Source organism: Eubalaena glacialis, chromosome 12 (genome assembly GCF_028564815.1).
Source record: "Eubalaena glacialis isolate mEubGla1 chromosome 12, mEubGla1.1.hap2.+ XY, whole genome shotgun sequence".
NCBI lineage: Eukaryota > Metazoa > Chordata > Mammalia > Artiodactyla > Balaenidae > Eubalaena > Eubalaena glacialis.
The window spans coordinates 97,022,067-97,046,157 of record NC_083727.1 but is presented as its reverse complement, the minus strand read 5'-3'; the positions used below and the strand labels follow the sequence as shown (position 1 = coordinate 97,046,157).

General features: G+C 42.0%; 1 protein-coding gene across 1 annotated transcript in view; it reads left to right on the top strand.

Annotated features, from left to right (window-relative positions):
* The window catches only part of SLC17A5 (solute carrier family 17 member 5), a 48,036-nt gene extending 44,736 nt beyond the window's left edge, over nt 1–3,300 (top strand). The window contains exon 11 of the mRNA XM_061206755.1: nt 2,008–3,300. Within this exon, the coding sequence (XP_061062738.1) occupies nt 2,008–2,145 (138 nt within the window). The 3' untranslated portion in view covers nt 2,146–3,300. The remainder of the gene's footprint in view (nt 1–2,007) is intronic.
* The last annotated feature ends 20,791 nt before the right edge of the window (nt 3,301–24,091 follow it).

Below are 24,091 nucleotides of genomic sequence, written 5' to 3'. Positions count from 1 at the left end.
TGCCTACAAATTGTCTTATTACCAAATACTCTGACTTCAGACACGGGTGTTCACTGCAGGTGGTGCTCTGCCGTTTCTAATTCCTTACTCAAGTGAATCAGTGCCTCCTTGTTACCATTTTCTCTCACGTAACAGAAAGGAATGTTGGGACCGCTCAGTACGTCACATCACAGATGTTTACCCTTATCTTCATGGAGCGTTGTGGCAACACAAGAACCTAAGTCAGCACACTACCATGAGTAATTTCATTCATTATCACTAGTCCTGGCACTTCTGCTGGCAAGATATGGACTCCTGAATTCAAGTCTTGAATGTTTGTAAAGTGCGAACTGAACTGGATTTCAGATCTATTGTTATAGCATTTGTTTAATGTTATTAAAAAAGGCCATTATTTTTAAAAAGGAAAAACACATTTACCTGTACAATTGTAATTGCTTACAATTAAAGTTTACTGCACTTTATAATTTATAATTTATTTATTATAAATAAATAATGAAATAGGGAGTCCCTGGCAGTCCAGTGGTTAGGATTTGGCACTTTCACTGCCATGGCTCAGATTCAGTCCCTGGTCGAGGAACTGAGATCCCACAAGCTTCGCAGTGTGGCCAAATCATAATAATAATAATAATGAAATAAAGGTCAAAGTGTGTCTGAGGTTCAATTCTGTTACAGACAAAACAGCATTCTCTAAAAACTGGTGGAGTTTTTGTTAAAAAACAAACTAGGAGCTTTGTGCGATTTCTGGTACAGTTGATTGATTTTAAGTCACCCGTTGCCTCCAGATAGCACTGAGGTATTATTTTATCCTGCAGATCACACAGAGCAGCTTTTTCTTAGAATCCTAAGACGCTGTCTTAAACCTGTCTCTCAGGTATATGATGTAATTAGTAATTACTGACCGACTTCTACTCTAGGATGGTAACACGTTGTTAGCAAGCATATCTAAATAGGCCCTAAAATTTGAGATGATTTCTAAGATTTTTTTTTTCACCAAAATACATTCATCTCAGATAAGTATAATTAACCATGGAGTGCTCCTTTCTTTCTCCGTGTTCTTCCTTTTTTCCTAAATAAATGACTTCATGACAACTTGCTGGTGCCTTTCCTTTTTCTTCCTCATTGCCAATTCAGCTGCTTGGTTTTTTCTTTTCTAACTGCTGCAAATGAAGCACTCTGGTTACGTTGAAATTGTGAAAATCCAAAAAAAAGGTTGTTAAAGATAGTCACACGACCCAGAGATGTAGATAACTACTGGATATTTTTATACCACTGGATTACACACTGTGTCTTGTTGATCCATGTCCTGTGTTGTGTGCCATTCAACAGCCCTGCAGGATCTTTCAGGCCAGGCCTCAAACTTGAACTTCAACGTCCATCTTAACTCATCCTTACTTGATCTGCCTCTGACACCCTCTACCTGAGAACTTGGGAGATGATGTGCAGGCATAATACTAATACTTTCCTAGTAACACACGAGTTGAGGACATGCCAATGTTTTATTTTTAGTAAACTTTTTTATTGAAGTGTAACATGCATTTTTTAAATGCACAAATCCTCAGTATACAAGCTGGACAAATTTTCACAAAGTTAATACATCTGTGTGACCAGTGCCCACCCAATCAAGAAACAAAACGTTACCTCCTTCACAAAGCCTCCAGGTAGCCCTTCCTTCCTCTTTCACCCCCACCAAGAGGAACCACTATCCTTTTTAACACCGTAGATTATTTTTGTCTGATTACGGGCTTTATATCAATGGAATCGTTCAGTGTGCACTCTTTGTTTGTGAGGCGTATCGATGTTGTTGTGGGTCATTCATTGTCATTGCTGTAAGTATTCCATTGAACACATATGCCACCATCTCACTGTTGATGGACATTTGGGTTGTTTCCAGTTTTTATGAATAATGCTACCGCCGTATAAAAACAATCTTGTGACGCCACCTTTTTTGAAAGCGGACTACAAACAAAATCCTTTTTCATTTGCATCGTTTTCTTTCTTTCTCTGCAGAACACTATTGGAGAATGGCAAACTGTTTTCTGCATTGCTGCTGCTATCAACGTATTTGGTGCCATTTTCTTCACACTGTTCGCCAAAGGTGAAGTACAAAACTGGGCTGTTAGGGATCACCGTGGACACAGAAACTGAAGGAACCAATAAACAATCCTGTCTCAGTGTACTTTTGTTTATCTTGTAACCTAACAGTGCCTTTGATATTTTAATGTGTAAGCAGTCTATATACAAGAAAAAATTGTACTGTATTAAATTTTTAAGGCTTGTAATCATGAAATGTCACTAGTTGCCAGATTAGTAAAATTAGCTGTTTTTAATTATTAACACATTTGCTGGAACTTACAATTCAGGGTCACATACCTGGCTGCAAGTCAGGCAATCTGAAATAGGGGAGTTCTATTTATTTTTAAGACCACACTGAAAGGGATGAGCAGAAATGGACCCCTCTATACCTTTGCTTAAGCTGGATAATAATTCTCAGGTCTTGGTAAACACCTTTTTTTGTACCCTTTCCTCAAAAAATGATTTGTCATCAACATTCCCTGACACTTAGATCTCAAACTTTAGCATCTCCACGGAGCCGCCAGCCACTGTATCATTCAGCCTGGCAGCTTCAGTGAGGGAAGCACGCCCAGGCAGCTGCCAGGCATTCCCTCTCTGGCTTCAGGGTCAGCGCCAAGGCTTTGGATGGTGTCGTTCCCCCGGGGCTGTTAACGAGTGGATGAAGCCCTGAGCCGGCAGGGACAGTGCGGTCCGCAGCCATGGCTTCCGTGCCCCTCACCCTTCCCTTCCTAGCACGCTGGAATACTGACCGGCATGTAACCTGCAAAAGAAAGTATGATGCCCAGTTAGCCACAAGGAACATCATCCCACCTTCATGTGGATCAGAGTATAAATTTTCAAGCCCTGCGTTCTATGAGCTCCACCAGGATAATTAAATTTTTTAAAAAAGCACCTCACATGTGTTCTCTCTCTTACGCGTGTCTGGTCGCAGCTAAAGGTTAGGGTGACCCTTACTTCCGCAGCACCTGCAACCAGTGGGGTGACCACCTTTACTGCTGGTTTCTGAAAGCTCATTTTGCCAATTTTTCCTGGGCCATCTTCCAGTGGTTTTTGAGCGTGCTTTGAGGGCATTTATGTGGTTTAGAACTTGATTTATGTTTTGTTCTGTATGTTCAACACTACCTGTAACATCTTAACTAAAGCTATTTAATGTAATATGATGTGTATAAATTTCTGTAAATTTATTTTTAAATCTGTAAATAACTAAGTTGCTATGGTGATTTTTCTTTTATAAATTATCAAAATAAACCTTTTTGGATTGATTTTTTTTTTTTTTGGATCTGACAGTTCTGTGATACCTTCTAGTAGCCACAGTGGCTATTTTACATCTTTTCTGCCATCTTCCTCAACTACTGATCTACCTCTACCCACATCTCTGCCACCATTCAGCCAGGATACGTAGGTCCTCTAAGTGATGCAGCATCAGAAACCTCTACTGCCATCAGCCTGCCCTTCCTGACTCTGAAAATGGTCCACTCTTCCTGCTAAAGCATATGCTGGCATCACTGATTATATCCTCTCACCTCCTCCAGACCTTGCTTCAGTAATTCCTCTTCCTCAGTCTCTACCTCTCTTCTTGTTCTTTCCCTTCTGTATCAAAGACACACAAGCCTTCTAGCCTTTAAAAAAAACAAAAATACCTAACTCTCCTGGGGGCGTGAAAGCACACACACACACATCCCCTGGTGGTCCAGTGATTAGGACTCGGCGCTTTCACTTCCAAGGCCCGGGTTCAGTCCCTGGTTGGGGAACTAAGATCCCACAAGCCCCATGGCGCGGCACACACACACAAAATATATATATGTAATATTTCTAGAATGATACTCAAGAAACTGGAAACAGTGGTTCCTACTAGAGAGAAAAAATAGGCAACCAGGGCTGGGACGGGGAATTCATTTTCACCTTACCGAATGTGACAGTATAACCTATTCAAGTAAAAACATCATTTAAAAAACAAGACACCCGCTGCTCAATCTACTGTGTGATCACCCCCAGGCTTTGCACTGCACGACGGACATGCCCAGCGAGCTGTCTTCACTGCACCTGAGAAGTTTAAATCCAGCCTCACGCTCTCACCCCTCACCCCTCACCCCTCACCCCCAATAAAACCAACTGTTCCTGCCACTCTCCTTACCCCTGTCACTGAGGCGCGGGGCTTGGAGTCGTTTTTTATCCTTCCTCTTCCCTCATCTCCCACCTCACCCTCAACCCTGTGTATAATTAACCACCTGTCTTTTCCATTCCAGTTCGTTAAAGTCTCTGGATTTTTTTTTTTTTTTAAATCCCTCTGGCCATCTCCTAAATAAGATCTCTGCGGCTCTTGTTTCCACCTGGAATAGAAAAGTTAAGTGGCCTTTAGTCTGAACCTCTAATGTCCAGCTTCCCACCTGTGCTGGGTCGTTGGTCCAAGTACAATGCATCCCCTCTCCCGGATGAGGATGCTCCCCCGCGGTGAACCCACTCCCCCGCACCTCCCTTCGCCCACCCAGGAATCAATCCCTTTGCCCAGCAGCCTGCCCTCCTCACTCCTAGGCTTGGTCCGCTCCATCCTCATCTCCCACGCCTGTTTCAGCTACATCCGGGGACTTCCCGCACTCTCCATTTTTCCCTCCCCTTCCTTAGCTTTACGAACTTCCTTCCTTGAGCCTAGGAGGTTGCACTTCATCCCCACCTCCTTCAGGACCCTCGATTTCTTCTACCCTCTGTGATCTAGATGTGGTCTCTTCCTTTGATCCACTACAACACCAGATTATTTATTAATTTTGAGTTTTTTGCTTTGTTTTAAACTTGAGGACTCAGTTATGAAGAAAGGATCATTCATTCATTCAACAAACATGAATATCTACTCTTTGCTCGGCTGTAAGGATACACAGATATGTGGTTGACACAGTCCTCTTCCTCCTGGAAGTCTCCCTGGAACTGTCAGCCTCCCTGATCCCCCAGCTCCTCCCCAGCATTCTCTGTACAATAAACAGGAACGCATGTCTGTGTCTGTCTCCCTGTTATTCACCACAAGCACCTTTTTTTAAAGAATCAATTTTATTTATTTATTTATTTTTGGCTGCGTTGGGTCTTCGTTGCTGCACATGGGCTTTCTCTAGTTTGCGGCGAGCGGGGGCTACTCTTCGTTGCGGTGCGCGGGCTTCTCGTTGCGGTGGCTTCTCTTGTTGCGGAGCAGGGGCTCTAGGCGCGTGGGCTTCAGTAGTTGTGGCTTGCGGGCTCAGTAGTTATGGTGCACGGGCTTAGTTGCTCCACGGCGTGTAGGATCTTCCCGGACCCGGGATCGAACCCGTGTCCCCTGCATCGGCAGCCGGATTCTTAACCACTGCACCACCAGGGAAGCCCCACACCACAAGCATCTTGAGGGTGATGTCCATTTGATTAATCTCAGCATGATCTTCCTCATAACAATATGTGTTGTCTTAACATTTTAGTTGCTTAACAAATATTTAGTAAATAACCCTTTGTTAAATGAATTTAATTTTTTAAATCTCATATATTGTTTTTTTCAATAGGTTGTTTTCTTCTCAAAAATGTAGTTTAAATGATATGCTAACCTCAAAGTAAGTCATAAGTTGCGGTTATTGGTAAATGGTTTTGAAAGTATTTGAGAATAGCTCAGTTCAATATAGGCAAAGTACTTCTCCTCTCAGTTATGCAACAAATATCTACCGCACATTCATCAGGGGCCAGGCTTGGTTCTTGTACCTGGGATACAGCGTGAAAAAAGCAAACCCCTTTTCCCATGGAGCTCACACTCTGATTTATTGAACACTTTCCTTCACAGGGTCCAGCCTTTGAAACCTGCCTTGTAGAATGCCATTATCCACCTCACAATCAAATCCAGGGGGAATGAGCATGCCAACTGACCCTGGGAACCAGAGTTATGAAAGAAACGGAGGCAAACGCTGGAGTCCGCAGTTTGGATTAACTATTTTAATGTCCTTCTTACTTCAGCCTTTGTTTCATTTTCAAGGAATCCGAAATAGAGATGTTTGAATTTAGACCCAATTGCAAAGTAAATAATTTCCCTGAGGGTAGTTTATCGCTGTTCAAAATAAACTTCACCCAGTAGAAAAATATTGATAGAGTATTTAAATTTGAAGGCAGGAAGAGCACTACAGGAAATGGCCTGGTTCCTCTTCCTCTCAGAAAAATCATGTTACTGCCTCAGATGACTAGATATGGGGTGAATGTCTAATTTCAGTTTAAAGAATAAATTATCTTTCTCACAGAAATGCAAATTGAGGTGGCTCACAAAGCCTTTTCAGATGCCTCTGCCTCTTAGAGCGACCATAAGCAGAAAAGCCAGTTATAAAAGTTTGTGCTTTAAGAGGGTCATATAGAAACTACTTTCGGGGACTTCCCTGGTGGCGCAGTGGTTAAGAATCCGCCTGCTGATGCAGGGGACACGGGTTCGAGCCCTGGTCCGGGAAGATCCCACATGCCGCAGAGCAACTAAGCCCGTGCGCCACAACTACTGAGCCTGTGCTCTAGAGCCCGCGAGCCACAACTACTGAAGCCCACGTGCCTAGAGCCCGTGCTCTGCAACGAGAGAAGCCGCCGCAATGAGACGCCCACGCACCACAAGGAAGAGTAGTCCCCACTCGCCGCAACTAGAGAAAGCCCGCGTGCAGCAACAAAGACCCAATGCAGCCAAAAAAATAAATAAAATAAAAAATAAATTAATTTTTAAAAAAAATTTTTTTTAAGAAAAAAAAAAGAAGAGGAAACTACTTTCTAGGGGCTCTGCTATGGATAGCTTTGAGTACAGGAAATACTGAACCCAAAAGAAATGTAACCAATTTTCTGCCACCCTTTTCCATGTGCCTTGATGAGGAAGAACACCAGTAATTTTCCGAGTGCCTGCTTGCTTTCACTTTATCTTGATGTTGGGAAGGAGGAAACTTTGACGTACCGGCACTGCCAGTCCTGTGCTTCTAAGCGAGAAGCCCTGATTGTACAACTGAGCTGGAAAAGTATTTAAGCAACCTGTTTCCCTCACACAGCCTTCCTGCTGTGACAGGCTGCACCTGGGACAGAGCCAGCCCCCTTGCAGCCTAACCGTATTAAGTTTGTTTCCTGGCGTGCTCTCCTCAGCAGAAACCACTGAAATATGCTAGCCCTTCCGACAGACACCGCCTCTCGGGGATCAAGCGTGCATACTGGCCTCATCTTGCATTACAGCCACAAATAGCCCCTCGTTTTGAGCATTTCACAACTTCACACTCACTCCACAGCCTGAAACTTGAGCTTCCCACAGAAGTTTGGTTGGGAGTGAAAGTGATCGGGCTAGGATATATAGTCTGGTCCTTTTAATGCTCAAGAACTGTTTTACATGAAGTATTGGGATGCTGTCAGAGGAAATTCCAATGGGTATATTGTATAAATTACCTATACAATATGTATGATGATGCACCTTTTTTTTTCGCACCAAGAAGCTACTTCAGGTGTCTGCTGTGCTTTGAGTTGTTCTGTCATCAGTGGCAGGAAGTTTATCCTGGGGCATTCACAGGGGTCTCTTTTGGATCATCATCAGCTACAGAGAAGCATATGATAGGTGACAGCATGTGTATACCACTGTCACATAGATTACCTCACTAAATACAAATACCCCTGAATGTGCAGGCAACAAGACCTAGTTAAAGCTGGGATGAGAGATACATGCTCTGTTAAAGGAGAGGTCTTTGGCCCTTACAGGGACCCTGCCAGCAATCTTGGTTCCCAGTGCCAACTTCAACCAAATAAGCCCACTGACTCAAACTATTACATTGGTTGGGAATTTGTTGTATCACTATCTTAGCTCCATGTATGATATTAGGGAATATTTATTCTATGTTTATTCTATAGTACTGTGAATCTTTTTAATGTTTTCTATAAACCTAAGCATGCCAGTACGATTCAGTTGCTTCTATGGAAAAAACTTTAACTCATTATTTCTATTACTGTACCGGTTTGAAATTTTCAACAATTTAGGACACTATGGGGTGGGGCAAAAGACCAACCCTCCCACTCTGTGCTGTTCCTGAAAAATAAACTTCCTCTAGGAGAGCTGTAGACATTCCATTCTTGGTGCATGAACTTTGTTATTTCAAATCATGGGATGGGAAGCAAGGATTTGGGGGGCAAGGATCTCAGTTCCCACTGGGAAGTGAAAGTTCAGAATGCAGGAGAAAAACAAGTCCAGAAGCCTCCGCCTGTGTTTTCCGTACCTCCCCTCCCACATCTTCCTCACTGCTGGCCTCTGACAGGGTCCCCTCACGGATTGCAGGCTCTAACCATCACCCGTCTTTGCTGATAGCAGGAACGATAGTACAGAGTCACTATCGGTGTGCCTGGCTCTTCTGTCCTTTTCAGGAGGCTTCCTCAGACACCAGTCTGTCTTTCTGCCCTTTCTTTTTAACTTACAAGTAAAATGGAGCCAAATAGGCTGACTTCCTTCACCAGGTTTAGACTGGCAGAGGTGCAGGCAGGCATGGGGTGCACAGTGTTGTTAAGTCTTCTGAGTCCCCATCCTTTCACTATGAGTCTGAGGAGGCTGGAAAGAAGAGGAAGAGGGTGGAAGGGATGGAATGGAAAGAGGACTATCTGAGGCTGTCAACTGAACAAAAGCTAAAGCAGATGAGGAAATAGCAAAGACGTGTTCAGAATTGGATGTGGTGGTACCTAGAATTATTATGTACTAAATAACAACATTTATAGGAATTCCCTGGCCATCCATTGGTTAGGACTCGGCGTCTTCACTGCGGTGGCCAGGGTTCGATCCCTGGTCAGGGAACTAAGATCCCGCAAGCTGTGTGGCACAGCCCAAAAAAAAAAAAATTAAAATTAAAAACAATATTTATAAATTTCTCAGAGTAGAGAGTTAGTGCCAGGTAGTGTATAAGGGCTCTACATTTAATGTTTATTTAATTCTCTCCACATCCCTACCCCACGTTTTACAGATGAGGAAACTGAGAAAGTCACACAACTAAGCAGCAGAGACAAGATTCAAACCAGGTCTCTCTGATGTTAGAGCAGAATCTCTTTAGTCCTAACTATACTGTCTCCATTAAAAATCATGTTTGGTTCGCACCTATTTATGATAAAAAACCCTCCAGAAAGTGGGCATAGAAGGAACATATCTCAACATAATAAAAGCCATATATGACAAACCCACAAAAACATCATACTCAATGGTGAAAAGCTGAAAGCATTTTCTCTAAGATCAGGAACAAGACAAGGATTTCCACTCTCACCACTATTATTCAACATAGTTTTGGAAGTCCTAGCCATGGCAATCAGAGAAGAAAAAGAAATAAAAGGAATCCAAATTGGAAAAGAAGAAGTAAAACTGTCACTGTTTGCAGATGACATGATTCTATACGTAGAAAATCCTAAAGACTCCAGCAGAAAACTACTAGAGCTCATCAATGAATTCGGTAAAGTTGCAGGATACAAAATTAATGCACAGAAATCTCCTGCATTCCTATACACTAACAAGGAAAGACTAGAAAGAGAAATTAAGGAAACAATCCCATTTACTATCATATCAAAAAGAATAAAATACCTAGGAATAAACCTATCTAAGGAGGCAAAAGACATGTACTCAGAAAATTATAAGATGCTGATGAAAGAAATTGAAGATGACAAAAAAAAGATGGAAAGATATACCATGCTCTTGGATTGGAAGAATCAATATTGCCAAAATGCTTGTACTACTCAAGGCAATCTACAGATTCGATGCAATCCCTATCAAATTACCAATGGCATTTTTCAAGAACCATAACAAAAAAATCTTAAAATCTGTATAGAGACAAAAAAGACCTCAAAGAGCCAAAGCAATCTTGAGAAACAAAAACAGAGCTGGAGGAATCAGGGTCCCTGACTTCAGACTATACTACAAAGCTATAGTCATTAAAACAGTATGGTACTGGCACAGACAGACTTATAGATCAATGGAATAGGATAGAAAGCCCAGAAATAAACCCACACACCTCAGTTAATCTATGACAAAGGAAGCAAGAATATACAATAGAGAAAAGACAGTCTCTTCAATAAGTGTGCTGGGAAAACTGAACAGCTACACGTAAAAGAATGAAATTAGAACATTCTCTAACACCATACACAAAAATAAACTCAAAATGAATTAAAGACCTAAATGTAAGACTGGAGACTATAAAACTCTTAGAGGAAAACATAGGCAGAACACTCTCTGACATAAATTACAGCAATGTCTTTTTGGATCCACCTCTTAGAGTAATGAAAATAAAAACAAAAATAAAAAAATGGGACCTAATTAAACTTAAAAGATTTTGCACAGCAAAGGAAACCATAAACAAAATGAAAAGACAACCCTCATAATAGGAGAAAATATTTGCAAATGAAGCAACTGACAAGGGATTAATCTCCAAAATATACAAACAGCTCATGCAGCTCAATATCAAAAAAACAAACAACCCAATCAAAAAATGGGCAGAAGATCTAAATAGAAATTTCTCCAAAGAAGACATACAGATGGCCAAAAAGCACATGAAAAGCTGCTCAACATCACTAATTATTAGAGAAATGCAAATCAAAACTACAATGAGGTATCACCTCACACAGGTCAGAATGGCCATCATTGAAAAGTCTACAAACAATAAATGCTGGAGAGGGTGTGGAGAAAAGGGAACCCATCTACACTGTTGGTGGGAATGTAAGTTGGTACAGCCACTATGGAGAATAGTATGGAGGTTCCTTAAAAAAACTAAAAATAGAGCTACCATATGATCCAGCAATCCCACTCCTGGGCATATATGTGGGGAAAACCATAATTCAAAAAGATATATACACCTCAATGTTCATTGCAGCACTATTTACAGTAGCCAAGACACAGAAGCAACTTAAATGTTCATCAACCGAGGAATGGTTAAAGAAGATGTGGTACTATATATACAATGTAACTTTACTCAGCCATTAAAAAGAAGGAACTAATGCAATTTGCAGCAACATGCAGGAATCTAGAGAGTAGCATACTAAGTGAAGTAGGTCAGACAGAGAAAGACAAATCTCATATGTTATTGCTTATATTTGGAATCTAAAAAAAATGATACAAATGAACTTATTTACAAAATAGAAAGGGACTCAGACTTCGAAAACAAACTTATGGTTACCAAAGGGGAAAGGTGGAGGGGGAGGGATAAATTAGGAGTTTGTGATTAACACATACACACTACTATATACAAAATAGATAATCAACAAGGACCTCCTGGGGACTTCCCTGGTGATGCAGTGGTTAAGAATCCGCCTGCCAATGCAGGGGGCACGGGTTCGAGCCCTGGTCCGGGAAGATCCCACATGCCGCAAAGCAACTAAGCCCATGAGCCACAACTACTGAGCCCGCGTGCCACAACTACTGAAGCCTGTGCACCTAGAGCCCATGCTCCGCAACAAGAGAAGCCACCGCAGTGAGAAGCCCATGCACCACAGTGAAGAGTAGCCCCTGCTCGCTGCAACTAGAGAAAGCCCACGTGCAGCAACAAAGACCCAATGCAGCCAAAAATTAATTAATTAATTAAATAATTTTTAAAAACCAAGGACCTACTGTATAGCACAGGAAACTCTACTCAATATTCTGTAATAACCTATATGGGAAAAGAATCTGAAAAAGAATGGATACATGTATATGTATAACTGAATCACTTTGTTGTACACCTGAAACTAACACAACTTTGTAAATCAACTATAATATAAAATAAAAATTAAATTAAATTAAAAACCAAAAAAAACAAACCATGTTTGGTTCCTCTCTGGGCTTGCACCTAGTTTGAGGCTATGTGACTAAATGCACCAGGAAGGTCAGGACCATCGTCAATACAGGAAGATGTCAACATAGTGCCTCCCACAGGAAGATCATGAAGAAAATCAGCCCACACGCCAAGGACACCTGCTTCTTCCGTGGCAAAACCCAGATGAAGAGATGAGCTGCAGTTCATGCATCAAAACGGTGGCCGGTGGTGCCTGGGCCACACCACCACTACCCTCACAGTGAAGTCACCATCAGAGACTGAAGGAATTTAAAGACCAGTAGAAGCACCACCATTGGAAACATTGCTAGCCTATAATAATTGGGTTAATTTATGTAACAACTACAACAGCAACAAATCATGTTTGAACACTGTTGATGGGAATACAAATCACTGCAACATTTTTGGAGAGTAATTTGTCAGTAAGACAAAATTAAATATAGTCATTGAACCAGCAATTCTGCCTATGGTAATCTAGTCTACAAATACTTGAACAAGCACCAGGCATTTTTTAAGAGTACCGTCAATTTTCTATCAGTAAGGAAATTGTTAAAGAAGTTATGGTGCATTCATAGAGGAGAATACTATGCAGCCATTAAAAAGTAAGAAGATCTGAAATAGACACATAGGAGAATGTCCATACAATTTGTTGGAGGATGAAAAAGAGTTACCTAACAATATCCACTGTTTTATCATATTTTTAACAAACAAATTATGGATGTATTGATACATACATAGAAAAAGGTCTGTCAATAGTAGTAATGTAAAATTAGAAAGTAAATAGAAAAAAACATTGGAAAATATCTTTAGCACCTTGGAGTAGGGGGAAAATTAAATGGATTTCACTACATTAAATTAAATACTTTAAATACTTCTGTTCAGCAAAACATACCAAACAAAGTTAACAGATGTCAGACCAGAGGAGACTGCAACATCTTGTCAGTAGAAGAGGTTAGTATCTAGATTATTCAAAGAGCTCCTGCAGATCAACAAGAAAAAGTGAGAAAACCCAACAGAAAAAATGAGCAATGAATAGACAGTTCACTTAACAGAACACCAGATGTCAAACAAGCATATGAAGAGGTGATTAAATTCCCTAGTAATTATAGAAACAAAAAGAAACGCAAACTAAAACTCAAACGAGATATTACTTTCAACCCATCAAATTAATAAAAATTAGAAAGTTTGATGCTACCAAGTGTTGGCAAAGGATGTGGGGAGATGAAAATTATTGTCCACAGGGGGAAGAAGGGAATATAAACTGGCGTATCCATTCCAGAAAGCAAATGATTGTATTTAAATTAAATAAGAATATGTCCTTTGTCCCGGTATACTGCCCCACGCCTGGGTATTTGTCGCAGAGTGATTCTTGCTCAAGTCCTTAAGGGAGCATATACACCACACTGTTCACTGTGACAGAGCTGGAGGCGAGCCAGGTGTCCCTCGTTAGGGAAATAGATAAGCTAAATATGGTGAATTTTACTATGGAATAATATCACCCAAGAACATGCAGGGGCCTCAGAACGTGCTGTGTAAAAAGACTTAATAGCACAATAACCACTTCCGAAAATTAACAACCCATACAAAAACATGATATTTTCCAGGGATACTTGCATAATTTAGAACATGTAACGAACACATTAGAGTGAGTGGCGACAAAGGGGAGAATGAAAGCAGAGTTGGGGGGAAGAGGAAAATTAAAAATAAAACAAGACAGTGGGCTTGCACTGAAACTGAAGGTTCTATGAACAGAAGAGTATAAGATAAAAATAATTTTTAAGCAGGTACTCGGAAGGTGTTGAAGTTGGGCAGGGGGAGAAATACTTCAGTTTCTTCTGTTTGCTCTTCTGTATTATTTAATCTTTTTTTAGAATGAATGTGCATTACTTTGATAATTGAAAACAGAAATATTACAGAAGAGTAGTTATTAGGAATATTAGGGAAATGTTCATAATATATTACTAGGTATAGTGAGAGTATATCTGCTTTTGTTTTAATAACAGCTTTTTTGAGATATAATTCACATACCATAAAATTCATCTTTTTTAAAGTGTACAATCCAGTAGTTTTTAGTACATTCACAGAGTTGTGCAACTATCACATATTTAATTCCAGAACATTTCATCACCCCAAAAAGAAACCCCATTTCCCCCAGCCCCTGCCAGCCGCTAATCTAGTTTCTGTCTCTATAGATATGCCTCTTCTGTACGTTTCATAAAAATGGAATCACATAACATGCTGTCTGTGTGTCTGGCTTCTTTTTGGCATAATGTTTTGAAAGTTCACCCACGTTGTCGCATGTATCGGCATTTCATTCTTTTTAGTCCCAAATAATATTCCATTAAATGGATAGACCACTTTTTGTTTATCCACTCATCAGCTGATGGACACATCTGAATTGTTTCCATTTTTTGGCAGTTAGGAATAATGCTGCTGTGAACATGCATGCACAGGTGTCTTTTGTGTGGGCATATGTTTTCAATTCTCTTGAATACAGCGATTCCATTTTTGTTTGAATAAAATATGTATTTAAAAAAAAACTGAACACACACACCAAAATGTTAATTTCTGGACAGTGGAATAATAGGTAATTCATTTTTTTTTCTCCTTTGAGCTTTTTTATTTAATTTCAATTTTCGAAAATAAAAATCGATTTTTTTAATCAGGAAAAAACACATCGTTTAAAAAAAAAACCCAAAAACTCAGGGTCAGCCCCAGAACTGGTCCCCTATCTTTCCAAAACCAAACCCAGAGTCTCTGGCCCTGGAGCTCTTGGCTGGAAAGTGCCGCCCCCCAGCGTCATCACCTTCAAAACATTATACCTCACCCTGGGCGTAAAGTGGCTACTGTGGCTTACAAAGTGGCCCCTGTCGATATTCCTGTCAGCCCACAGGCCATGCCAAACGACCCATATTTACTTGCCCAAGAAAAAACCCCACAAGATACCGTGGAGGATGCCATTCAGTTCTGCTATCTTCTTCGTTCCTATATCCCAGTATAATGTCCACCGTTTCCGCCGTAACAATTTCATAAAGAACTGATGATTAAGGAGCGTGTGCGCGCACGCGCCCCCTCCCCGCACACACACCCCTCCCTCTGCAGCAGCTCGGCCTACACTGCAGCTTCACTGCCCTAAAAACCACTCACGGCGCGCAGATCGGTTTTGCCCTGGACACCAAAGAAATCCTCCAGATTTGAGCCACTTGGAGGCGAAACACGAACTGTGGGCACTTCCCATCAGGGTGGGGCGGAGCAGATATTTCTAGCTCTCAGGAAACTGGAGTTTAACTCATATAGTTTAGCTGACTCGTGCATCGGAACTCTCAAAGACTAGATTTCTTTCGTCTGAGGAAAGAAGATGCCTCTTAGAGCAACCATCTCTGCGCGCTCGCGGAGGGAAAACACAAAGAGAAGCATTTAGAACGAGTCAGCCCGGACCGCGCGAACAATGGAGAGTCACAGCGGGGCCTCCTAGCTGGGCCTCCCAGCCGGCCGCGGCGGCGTCTACACCCGCTCCGGGCACCAGGGACGCTTCCAAAACATAAAAGTGACTGTTACTTAACCTTCTTTTCTTGCTTTTTTGCCTAAGATGCAGAACTAGCTTTTACGATTACAATACAATGATGCTATTTTGTAAAACTCACAGGAGTCGTGGGATCTCAGTCCCAGAGGCCAGGGTCACTGCGGCGCAGGGAAAAAAAACGCCCGGAGACCCAAAATCGACTCCCACGCCGACCCCGGGGGTGGGCAGGACCCTGTGCATGTTCTCCTCACTCACCGAAAACTATCCTGAAAAAAGGCGCAAGGGCCCAGATCACAGCCTCGGCTTCCAGGCCAGGGGGTGAAGGCTTGCCTCTCGCGGGGGACGAACTCGCCCTTCGGCGGGAACAGACACTGGGGGAAGAAGCTGGCCCAGGGCCTGGTGGTTAGGAGCTCTTTTCTGGAAAAAGCAATCGTCTACTACAAACGTGTTGAGCTTGGGGTTTCTTGTCCGGGACTCGGTGTCTCTCGAGGAATCTGGCAGCTGCAGCCAAGATTCCAAAATCAATAGAATGTGTTTCATACCCTGATTGATGTCGTCGGCCCGTTTGCCGGTGCGCAGGATGAAAAGCGGTGCTGGCGGGGGCGGGCACTCTTGAGTGTCCCGGGGTGGGGGAGGGAGGAGCCCCAGCAGGGCCCCCGAGCTGGCCGGGCGCGCCCCCAGCCTCACCCCACACCCAGCCGCCCGTGCAGCCCAAGGGGCTCGTGCCCGCTGCGCCCTGGCTCGGCGAGCCCCGGAGCAGAGCGAGGTCGCGGAGGACGCGCCGCTCTGTGGGAGAAGCATCGCCTCCGCGTCCCACTCAGGCTGGCTGGCCCCCTGCGCTCTGCCCAGGACAGCTTCCTTCCAGCCCAAAAGCCCAGGATGCCATCCCCACACATGCATTGCCCCCGCCCCCCAGGTCTCCCTCCCAGCCTCCAAGAACACACGAATCCCCATACTCTGATACCCCCAATCCCTGATACACTAGCACATGAAGAGTCCCTCTCCTTTTCCTGTAGATGACCTAACCATATGGTTTATTATCCAAACCAAGACTTCTAAGAGGTGCAACTAGAGATGATCACACTAAATGAAGTAAGTCAGAGAAGGACAAATACCATATGATATCACTTATATGTGGAATCTAAAATAGGACACAAGTGAACCTGTTTTTGAAACAGAATCGGGGACATAGAGAATAGACTGGTGGTTGCCAAGGGATGGGGGCGTGGGAGAGGGATGGATTGGGAGTTTGGGATTAGCAGATGCAAACTGGTATATATAGAATGGATAAACAAGGTCCTTCCATATAGCACAGGAAACTATATTCAATATCCTGTGATAAACCATAATGGAAAAGAATATGAAAAAGAATGTGTATAGATGTATAACTGAGTCACTTGGCTGTACAGCGGTAATTAATACAACATTGTAAATCAACTATACTTCAATAAAAAATAAATTAAATTAAATTTTTTTAAAAAGATAGCCAATGATCAAATGTCATTCAATATTCCCACACAGAAACTTTCCACTGGTGTCAATATCTCATTTATTCAACACTCTGTCAGACAAGAGTCTTAGAGAACTAAAATGCTAAATTTTATGCATCAGTATAAACCTGAACTTTAGCAGTTACCATAAAGCTTGAAAAAAAAGGTCATCTCAGAATCTCATGAGATTAGGAAATGGTTAACAACAAAATAAAAATTATAAAAATAAAAAGGGAAATATCCATATTCTACCTGACATGAATCATACATTTTTTAATTTTTATAGAATGAAGGTAAATCCCCAATTGTTTTATATATATATATGTATATATATATGGTAAAATTAGGTAAATTCAAAATGTGCTTTTTAACAAACATTCTAAGGATACCCAGATTGCTTGATACATTACGGTAATATAAATACATACAATATTGGGTTGACCAATTTGAATAATAGCAAATTTCTACTTATTTCTTGTGCTCTCTTTAAACTGTCTGAAGAAAGAGACTTTCTCTTTAAATAATAAATAAAAATCAAGACAGAAACAAACAACAAAAAAAGACTTCTAAAAGGGAAAGGGATATGTTAATGAGTCACACGGACAAAGGTCGAAAACCCATCTGGGGCAAACCAGGATACTAGGGTCACCTTGGGGGATTTAAGCAATTTATCTGAATTCAGAAAACACTCCTTACCCCTCACACTCCCAGGGAAAAGGAGGGAGGGAGGGAGGGAAGCAGGTGGAGATGCAGTTTAAAAAGAAAAGAAAGCCCAATTCAGCACTGCATTTTGAAAAATATCCTATTTCGTTAAGAACTCTTAGACCTAGTTCGTGTATTTTGCACCTCTTTTGTTAAATACTTGGAGATTTATTTGTGAACTCTGCAACAATTTCTGTGGATATCAGCAAAGCAAGGTTAGCAAATGTGGAAGCGGATGTGGAACTAGCCTGACTGTGCTGACATGACAAGGGTATTTCTTCCTGGGGATTCTCTTTGTGCATTATCTTTATCTACACGTGATTATTACTTACTTATATACAGGGACTTCCCTGGTGGCGCAGTGGTTAAGAATCCGCCTGCCAAGGCAGGGGACACGGCTTCGAGCCCTGGCCCAGGAAGACCCCACATTGCCGCGGAGCAGCTAAGCCCGTGCGCCACAACTACTGAGCCTGCACTCTAGAGCCCACGTGCTGGAACTACGGAAGCCCAAGCGCCTAGAGCCCGTGCTCAGCAACGAAGAGTAGCCCCCCACTCGCCGCAACTAGAGAAAGCCTGGGTGCAGCAACGAAAGACCCAATGCAGCCAGAAAAAAAAAAAAAAAAATTACCTACCTATAGACAAATTTTGAAAAAAATAGAGATTTTTTTAGCAATAAAAAAATAGAGGGTTTTTTTTAGCATCCTAGTTTCCTAGCTCTGTGTAGTCAGCAGTAGCCAACCAATTGTCTTTTAACAAATTCACAGCACGTACTAAGTGCATGTGTCGTGTGCTCTAAGAACTTGAACTCATTTAACTCATTTAATCCTCACAGTAACGCTATGAAGTAAGTATATTGCTATCATTCACATTTTACAAATAGGGAAACTGAGGCAAAGAGAGGTTAAGTAAATTGTCAAAAATCTCACCTCTAATAAATTGCACAGGTAGGACCCAGGCAGTCCATGCCAGAGTTCACACATCCAGACACTAATCTGTGCGGACCTGACCTGTGAATGCTTCATAAGGGCAGTAGACATGTGAACTGGCTTAATTAAGCGCATTTGCTAAAGATGTGTTAGCAAAACTGTGTTCAACTGCTGCCCATACCTCTTTAACAGATGTTCCCATCAGCCATCCTAAAATAAATCTGCTACTAAGATTCACCCCGGCAGTGTAAGGCCTTCAGCAGTGTGACCCAGTCTTTTCTCTTTAACCCCCAGCTTCAGCTAGACGAAAATTCCAATTCATACTTCCTGCCTCAGCATCGTCTCTGTGCTTTTCCCTCCACCTAGAAGGCCCCCAAGGCAATTCTCCCCAGTTGACTTCTTTTTTTGCAGCCCCATCTACTCCAAGGCCCAGATCAAACTGGCATTCCATTGTCACACTGGACAGAAACTCTCCAAAGTCTGAAATCCTACAACCTCTATTATCTGCACCACTCACATGCCTGCGTGTCTTACCTCCCCTGCTGACTCAGCAATTTCTCTCCCCACAGCCCTTAGCGCAGCACATTTTCACATAAGTAGTTCTCTGAATGTACAGTCCACATTGTTTGCCCTTCATTCATCCTCTCTGCTAAATATTGGCAAATATATATATAAAATTATATAGATTTATATATACATATGTATCATTGCAAAAGGAAAAGGCTTCCTCCTTCTAAAAGAACCACGATTTTATTCAGGTGTCTTTCCATCTCCAGTTCTGGAAGTAGACCCTTGTTTCTTCTAAGCCAGTACTACCCAATAGAAATAGAAAGTGAGTTGCATGTGTAATTTAAAATTTTCTAGTAGCCACATTAAGAAAGTAAAAATAAAAAGGAGAAATTAATTTTAATAATAGATATTATTTATCCCAATAAACCCATAACATTTCAACACGTAATCAATATAAAAAAACATTAAATCAATATTCTACTTGTGTGTGAGAGATACTGAAAGAGACAGAGACAGAGAGAGGAGAGACGGAGAGAAGTTTGGGGAATCTGATGAGTATTTTATGCTTACAGCCTCTCTTAATTCAGACTGGACCCATTTCAAGTGCCCAATGGCCACATGTGGCTAGTAGCTTCCATATTGGATAAGGCAGGTCTGAGCCCATCAACAGGGCATTCCCATGACAACCCATATTAGGTCCAGGATGGAGACCCAAGTTGGGCTGATCAGACTGAAGCAGAGGATTTACAACAGTCCATGTTTGGGAGAGGTTTCTGCCTGCTAGTAGTGACCGGGGAAGCCTCTAGCTCTGATCGCCTGGCAGTCTTAGTGAGAATCAACTTGGAACCATGAAGGGGAAGTGGCAGGCCTGGTGTTAGGATGTCACCAACTTTGAGCTTAAAGGGAGTGGGGAGACAGAAAGAACCCTGGCTCCTAAAATGACATCACTGAGCCACTCATCCCACAAGGCTTGGAGCTCATCCTACTTCTGGTTATAAAAAATAATAAATTTCCCTTTTATTTAAACCAGACTGAGTCAGAGTTTTCTGTAACGTCCCAACATCTGAGCCGACCCTTAGGTTCAGGTCCGCAGACTTCTCCGGGACCAAGCTTCTCCGTCAGGATGCTTTTCAAGAATGATGTTTAGCTAATTTTTCTGGATCCCGCTTAGATTCTTTCAATGGCCCGATGGTGGCAACTGCCAATGGCTTGAAGGTAAAGATCTCCAAAGATGCTGGTGCTTGTGAAGGCCTCAGCCAGCAGGTGGGTCAGTGCATGTACAGCGTCATCGGGGGCACAGAGTCCTTTCTCAGGGCAGCCGCTGGCACACTGCATTCTCAAGCTGGCCAGCGCTTGCCCCATCTGCCAGGGCAGGCATTTGTCACAGAACTTCCTCACCTCTCTTGGAACCCATAGACCCCGGGGCTGGCCCAGAGCTGGCCAAGCAAGAGCCTTTTGCCAGGAGGCAGCTCAGGAAGCCACACTTTCCACTGGGATATGGCAGCTTTTTCTGGCAGGGTGCTGAAGACAGGATCAGGTGCCCTAGGCCAACTGCTGGTGCAAGGAATTTGGAAGAAAGATCAGAAAGATGGACAGAGCCCTGACAGCTACAGGGCCATAAACTGAAGAGGAGCAACAATAAGAAAAATGGGCAGAAAAAATGCCAGCACGGGAGGGAGATAAAATTACTCGTAAGCGCATAGCTGACAAGCAACAGTAGTGTGTGAACGAAACTGCTGCGAGGCAAACAGACTTTAGGGTTCACTGCAGTGCACAGGTGTTACAGCCCCAAACTAGGGAAGACAGAGCCACAGATTTGCCAAGCCTCCCCACCCATTTGTCTTGGAGAACACATTTTGGGCACCAGTTGGTGAAAAACCAGCAACGTAGTAGAGTGAGAAGAACGTGACTTCAGGACTAGAGAACTGCCACTCAGTGTGGTGACCAGTGGGTAAGGCCTCCATGAGGTTCAATTTCCTAGTCTCCAAAATGAGCATTATTATCTCAATGTCACAGCTCTAAGAAGCTTAAGTTCTAAAATGCACATGAGAGGACTTCTCTGGTGGTCCAGCGGTAAAGAATCTGCCTTCCAGTGCAGGGGACTCAGGTTCAATCCCTGGTTGGGGAACTAAGATCCCACATGCCGAGGGGCAACTAAGCCCGACTGCCACAACTAGTGAGCTTGCTCGCCTCAACGAGAGAGACCGCATGCCGCCAACTACAGAGCCCATGCGCCACAACTAGAGAAGAGAAAACCCACACGCCACAACTAGAGAGAAGCCCAGGCACCATAACGAATACCCGACGTGGCCAGAAAAAAAATATTTGCAGTGCTATTTACAATAGCCAGGTCATGGAACCAACCTAAATGTCCATCGACAGATGAATGGATAAAGAAGATGTGGCACATATATACAATGGAATATTACTCAGCCATAAAAAGAAACAAAAGTGAGATATTTGTAGTGAGGTGGATGGACCTAAAGTCTGTGATACAGAGTGAAGTAAGTCAGAAAGAGAAAAACAAATACTGTATGCTAACACATATATATGGAATCTAAAAAAAAAAAAAAATGGTATTGATGAACCTAGTTGCAGGGCAGGAATAAAGAGATAGACATAGGAAATGGACTTGAGGACATGGGGTGGGAGGTCGAAGCTGGGGCAAAGTGAGAGTAGCATTGACATATATACACTACCGAATGTAAAATAGTTGGCTGGTGGGAAGCAGCCGCATAGCACAGGGAGATCAGCTCGGTGCTTTGTGATGACCTAGAGGGGTGGGATAGGGAGGGTGGGAGGGAGGCTCAAGACGGAGGAGATATGGGGACATGTGTATGCATATGGCTGATTCACTTTGTTGTGAAACAGAAACTAACAGTATTGTGAAGTAATTATACTCCAATAAAAATCTATTAAAAATAAATAAATAAATAAATATAAATTTTAAAAAAAAAAAATTTTTTTTTAATTATATGTACGTGAAACCCCTTGTAAGCTATAAGTGCTATATATGTCACTGATATGATTTCTTTTTAAGGAAAAAAAATACCTCTGATGGATTTTTCATGCCCAGAAGCCACTACCTACTTATTAATGCTGCTTCTGAAGAATAAATGACAAATATAAGTGTTTTTAATAAAATCATATGTTCTTACAGCATTTATTCCTATCAACTTACTCTCTCTGTGCCTCTGGTTCCTGGTTTACAAAATGAGACCTCAAATTCTTGTCCTGCTGGGGACTGGAGTGGTGGCCAGATGAGATTACAGATCCGAAAGATTTACTGAGATTTAGAGCTTATACATCAGGTGTCACCCCCAAAACATTTATAGCATCTAATTGCAAAAGAGCTTGCCAGGGTGCAGAATCCAACTCCAGTTTTATGAAACATTTCAGACATTGAAAAGTATAGAAATGACACCCTTATTACCATCTGTTAAATCTGGATGATAGTCATACGGGTGTCATATTATTGCCTGAAATGTTTTAAATGTTTGCAACATTTCATAAAACAACTTTTTAAATTATAATTTTTCAAAAGACCTAAGTCAAGGGAATTCCCTGGTGGTCCAGTGATTAGGACTCCGTGCTTCCCCTGCCAGGGACCTGGGTTCAATCCCTGGTCGGGGAGCTAAGATCTCAGAAGCCTTGTGGTATGGCCAAAAAATAAATAAAATAAAATAAATTTTTAAAAAGATCTAAGTCAAGTATCAGCAACTTCTCTTGGACACATTTTTTGCCTCCTAACCCTCCATACACTCCATCCCCAATGTTGAGTTAGATGTTTCTCTGTGACTCTCTGAGGTGACTTCTGTTTAAATCACTTATCACACGTCATTGTAACTTCTTATTACCTCAGGTTTTGAGCCCTTTGAGAGCAGGACCAGGCCTTCATCTCTGTTTCATCATCAAGACTCATGCTGGTACATTGTGGGGCTTAGTAAACGTCTCATAAATGTTAACTAAGTAAATTCATATCAGTGGAAGACTCTGGTGTCTCTCTAAGTCTTCACCAACAACCAGAACCTTCTTTCTCCTCCAAGACTATTTCTCCTCTCCCTTTCTCTTTTGTACCAGACATAAGTTTCTCTGAATGTTGTAACTACGTGTCTTAAGAAAAATCTCATAGCCACGTATCAGAGAAGCACTATGCTTTGGTTAAAATTGATTTAGATATTGCTAGAGACTGAATGTTTGTGTACCCCCAAAATGTTGAAACCTAACCCCCAGTGTGATGGCATTTGGAGGTGGGCCTTTGGGAAGTGACTAGGTCATGAGGGAAGAGCCCACAAATGGTATTAATGACTTTAGAAAAGAGACCCCGCAGAGCTCCTTTGCCCCTTCTGCTGTATGAGGACTCAGGGGCATGACAGCTGTCTCTGAACCTGGAAAAAGGCTTTCACCAGACACAAAATCAGCCAGTCTTGTACTTGGACTTCCCAGCCTCCAGAACTGTGAGAAATAATTGTTGTTTATAAGCCATCCAGTCTATGGTATTCTATTATAGCAGCTCAAATGGACTAAGATACATGTACCAAAAATGCAAAAGGAAAGGCAAACAATTAAACATCACTCTTTCTCTAGCTGTTCAAGACTGTAAATACAAATTAGAAAAATATGAGAACTTCTTAACATTGATAATCCAACAAATCAGTTCCAAGGCATGGTTCCTCGGCTCAGAGGACAAAATATGTACGGACTTGGAGAAGTTTTATACTGTTTGATCCATAGGAATGAACTCATTTTGATGAATCTCTTCTTTTTCTTATTATATGCATAATACTCAAATAGCATGACTGAAATAAGGTAGTAAAGTTTATCTACCACCATCCTACAGAGTACTGAGTGGTTTTTTTTTTTCATAGTTATTTATTTATTTGGCTGTGCTGGGTCTTAGTTGCGGCACTTGGGATCTTCGCTACGGGATCTAGTTCCCTGACCAGGGATCATACCCGGGCCCCCTGCATTGGGAGCGTGGAGTCTTAACCACTGGACCACCAGGAAAGTCCTGAGTATTGAGTGTTTTTGATCACCTAAACTGCCCTTCCTAATACACATTTAACTGAATACTTTTTCTCGGTTTCCTTATAAAGAAAC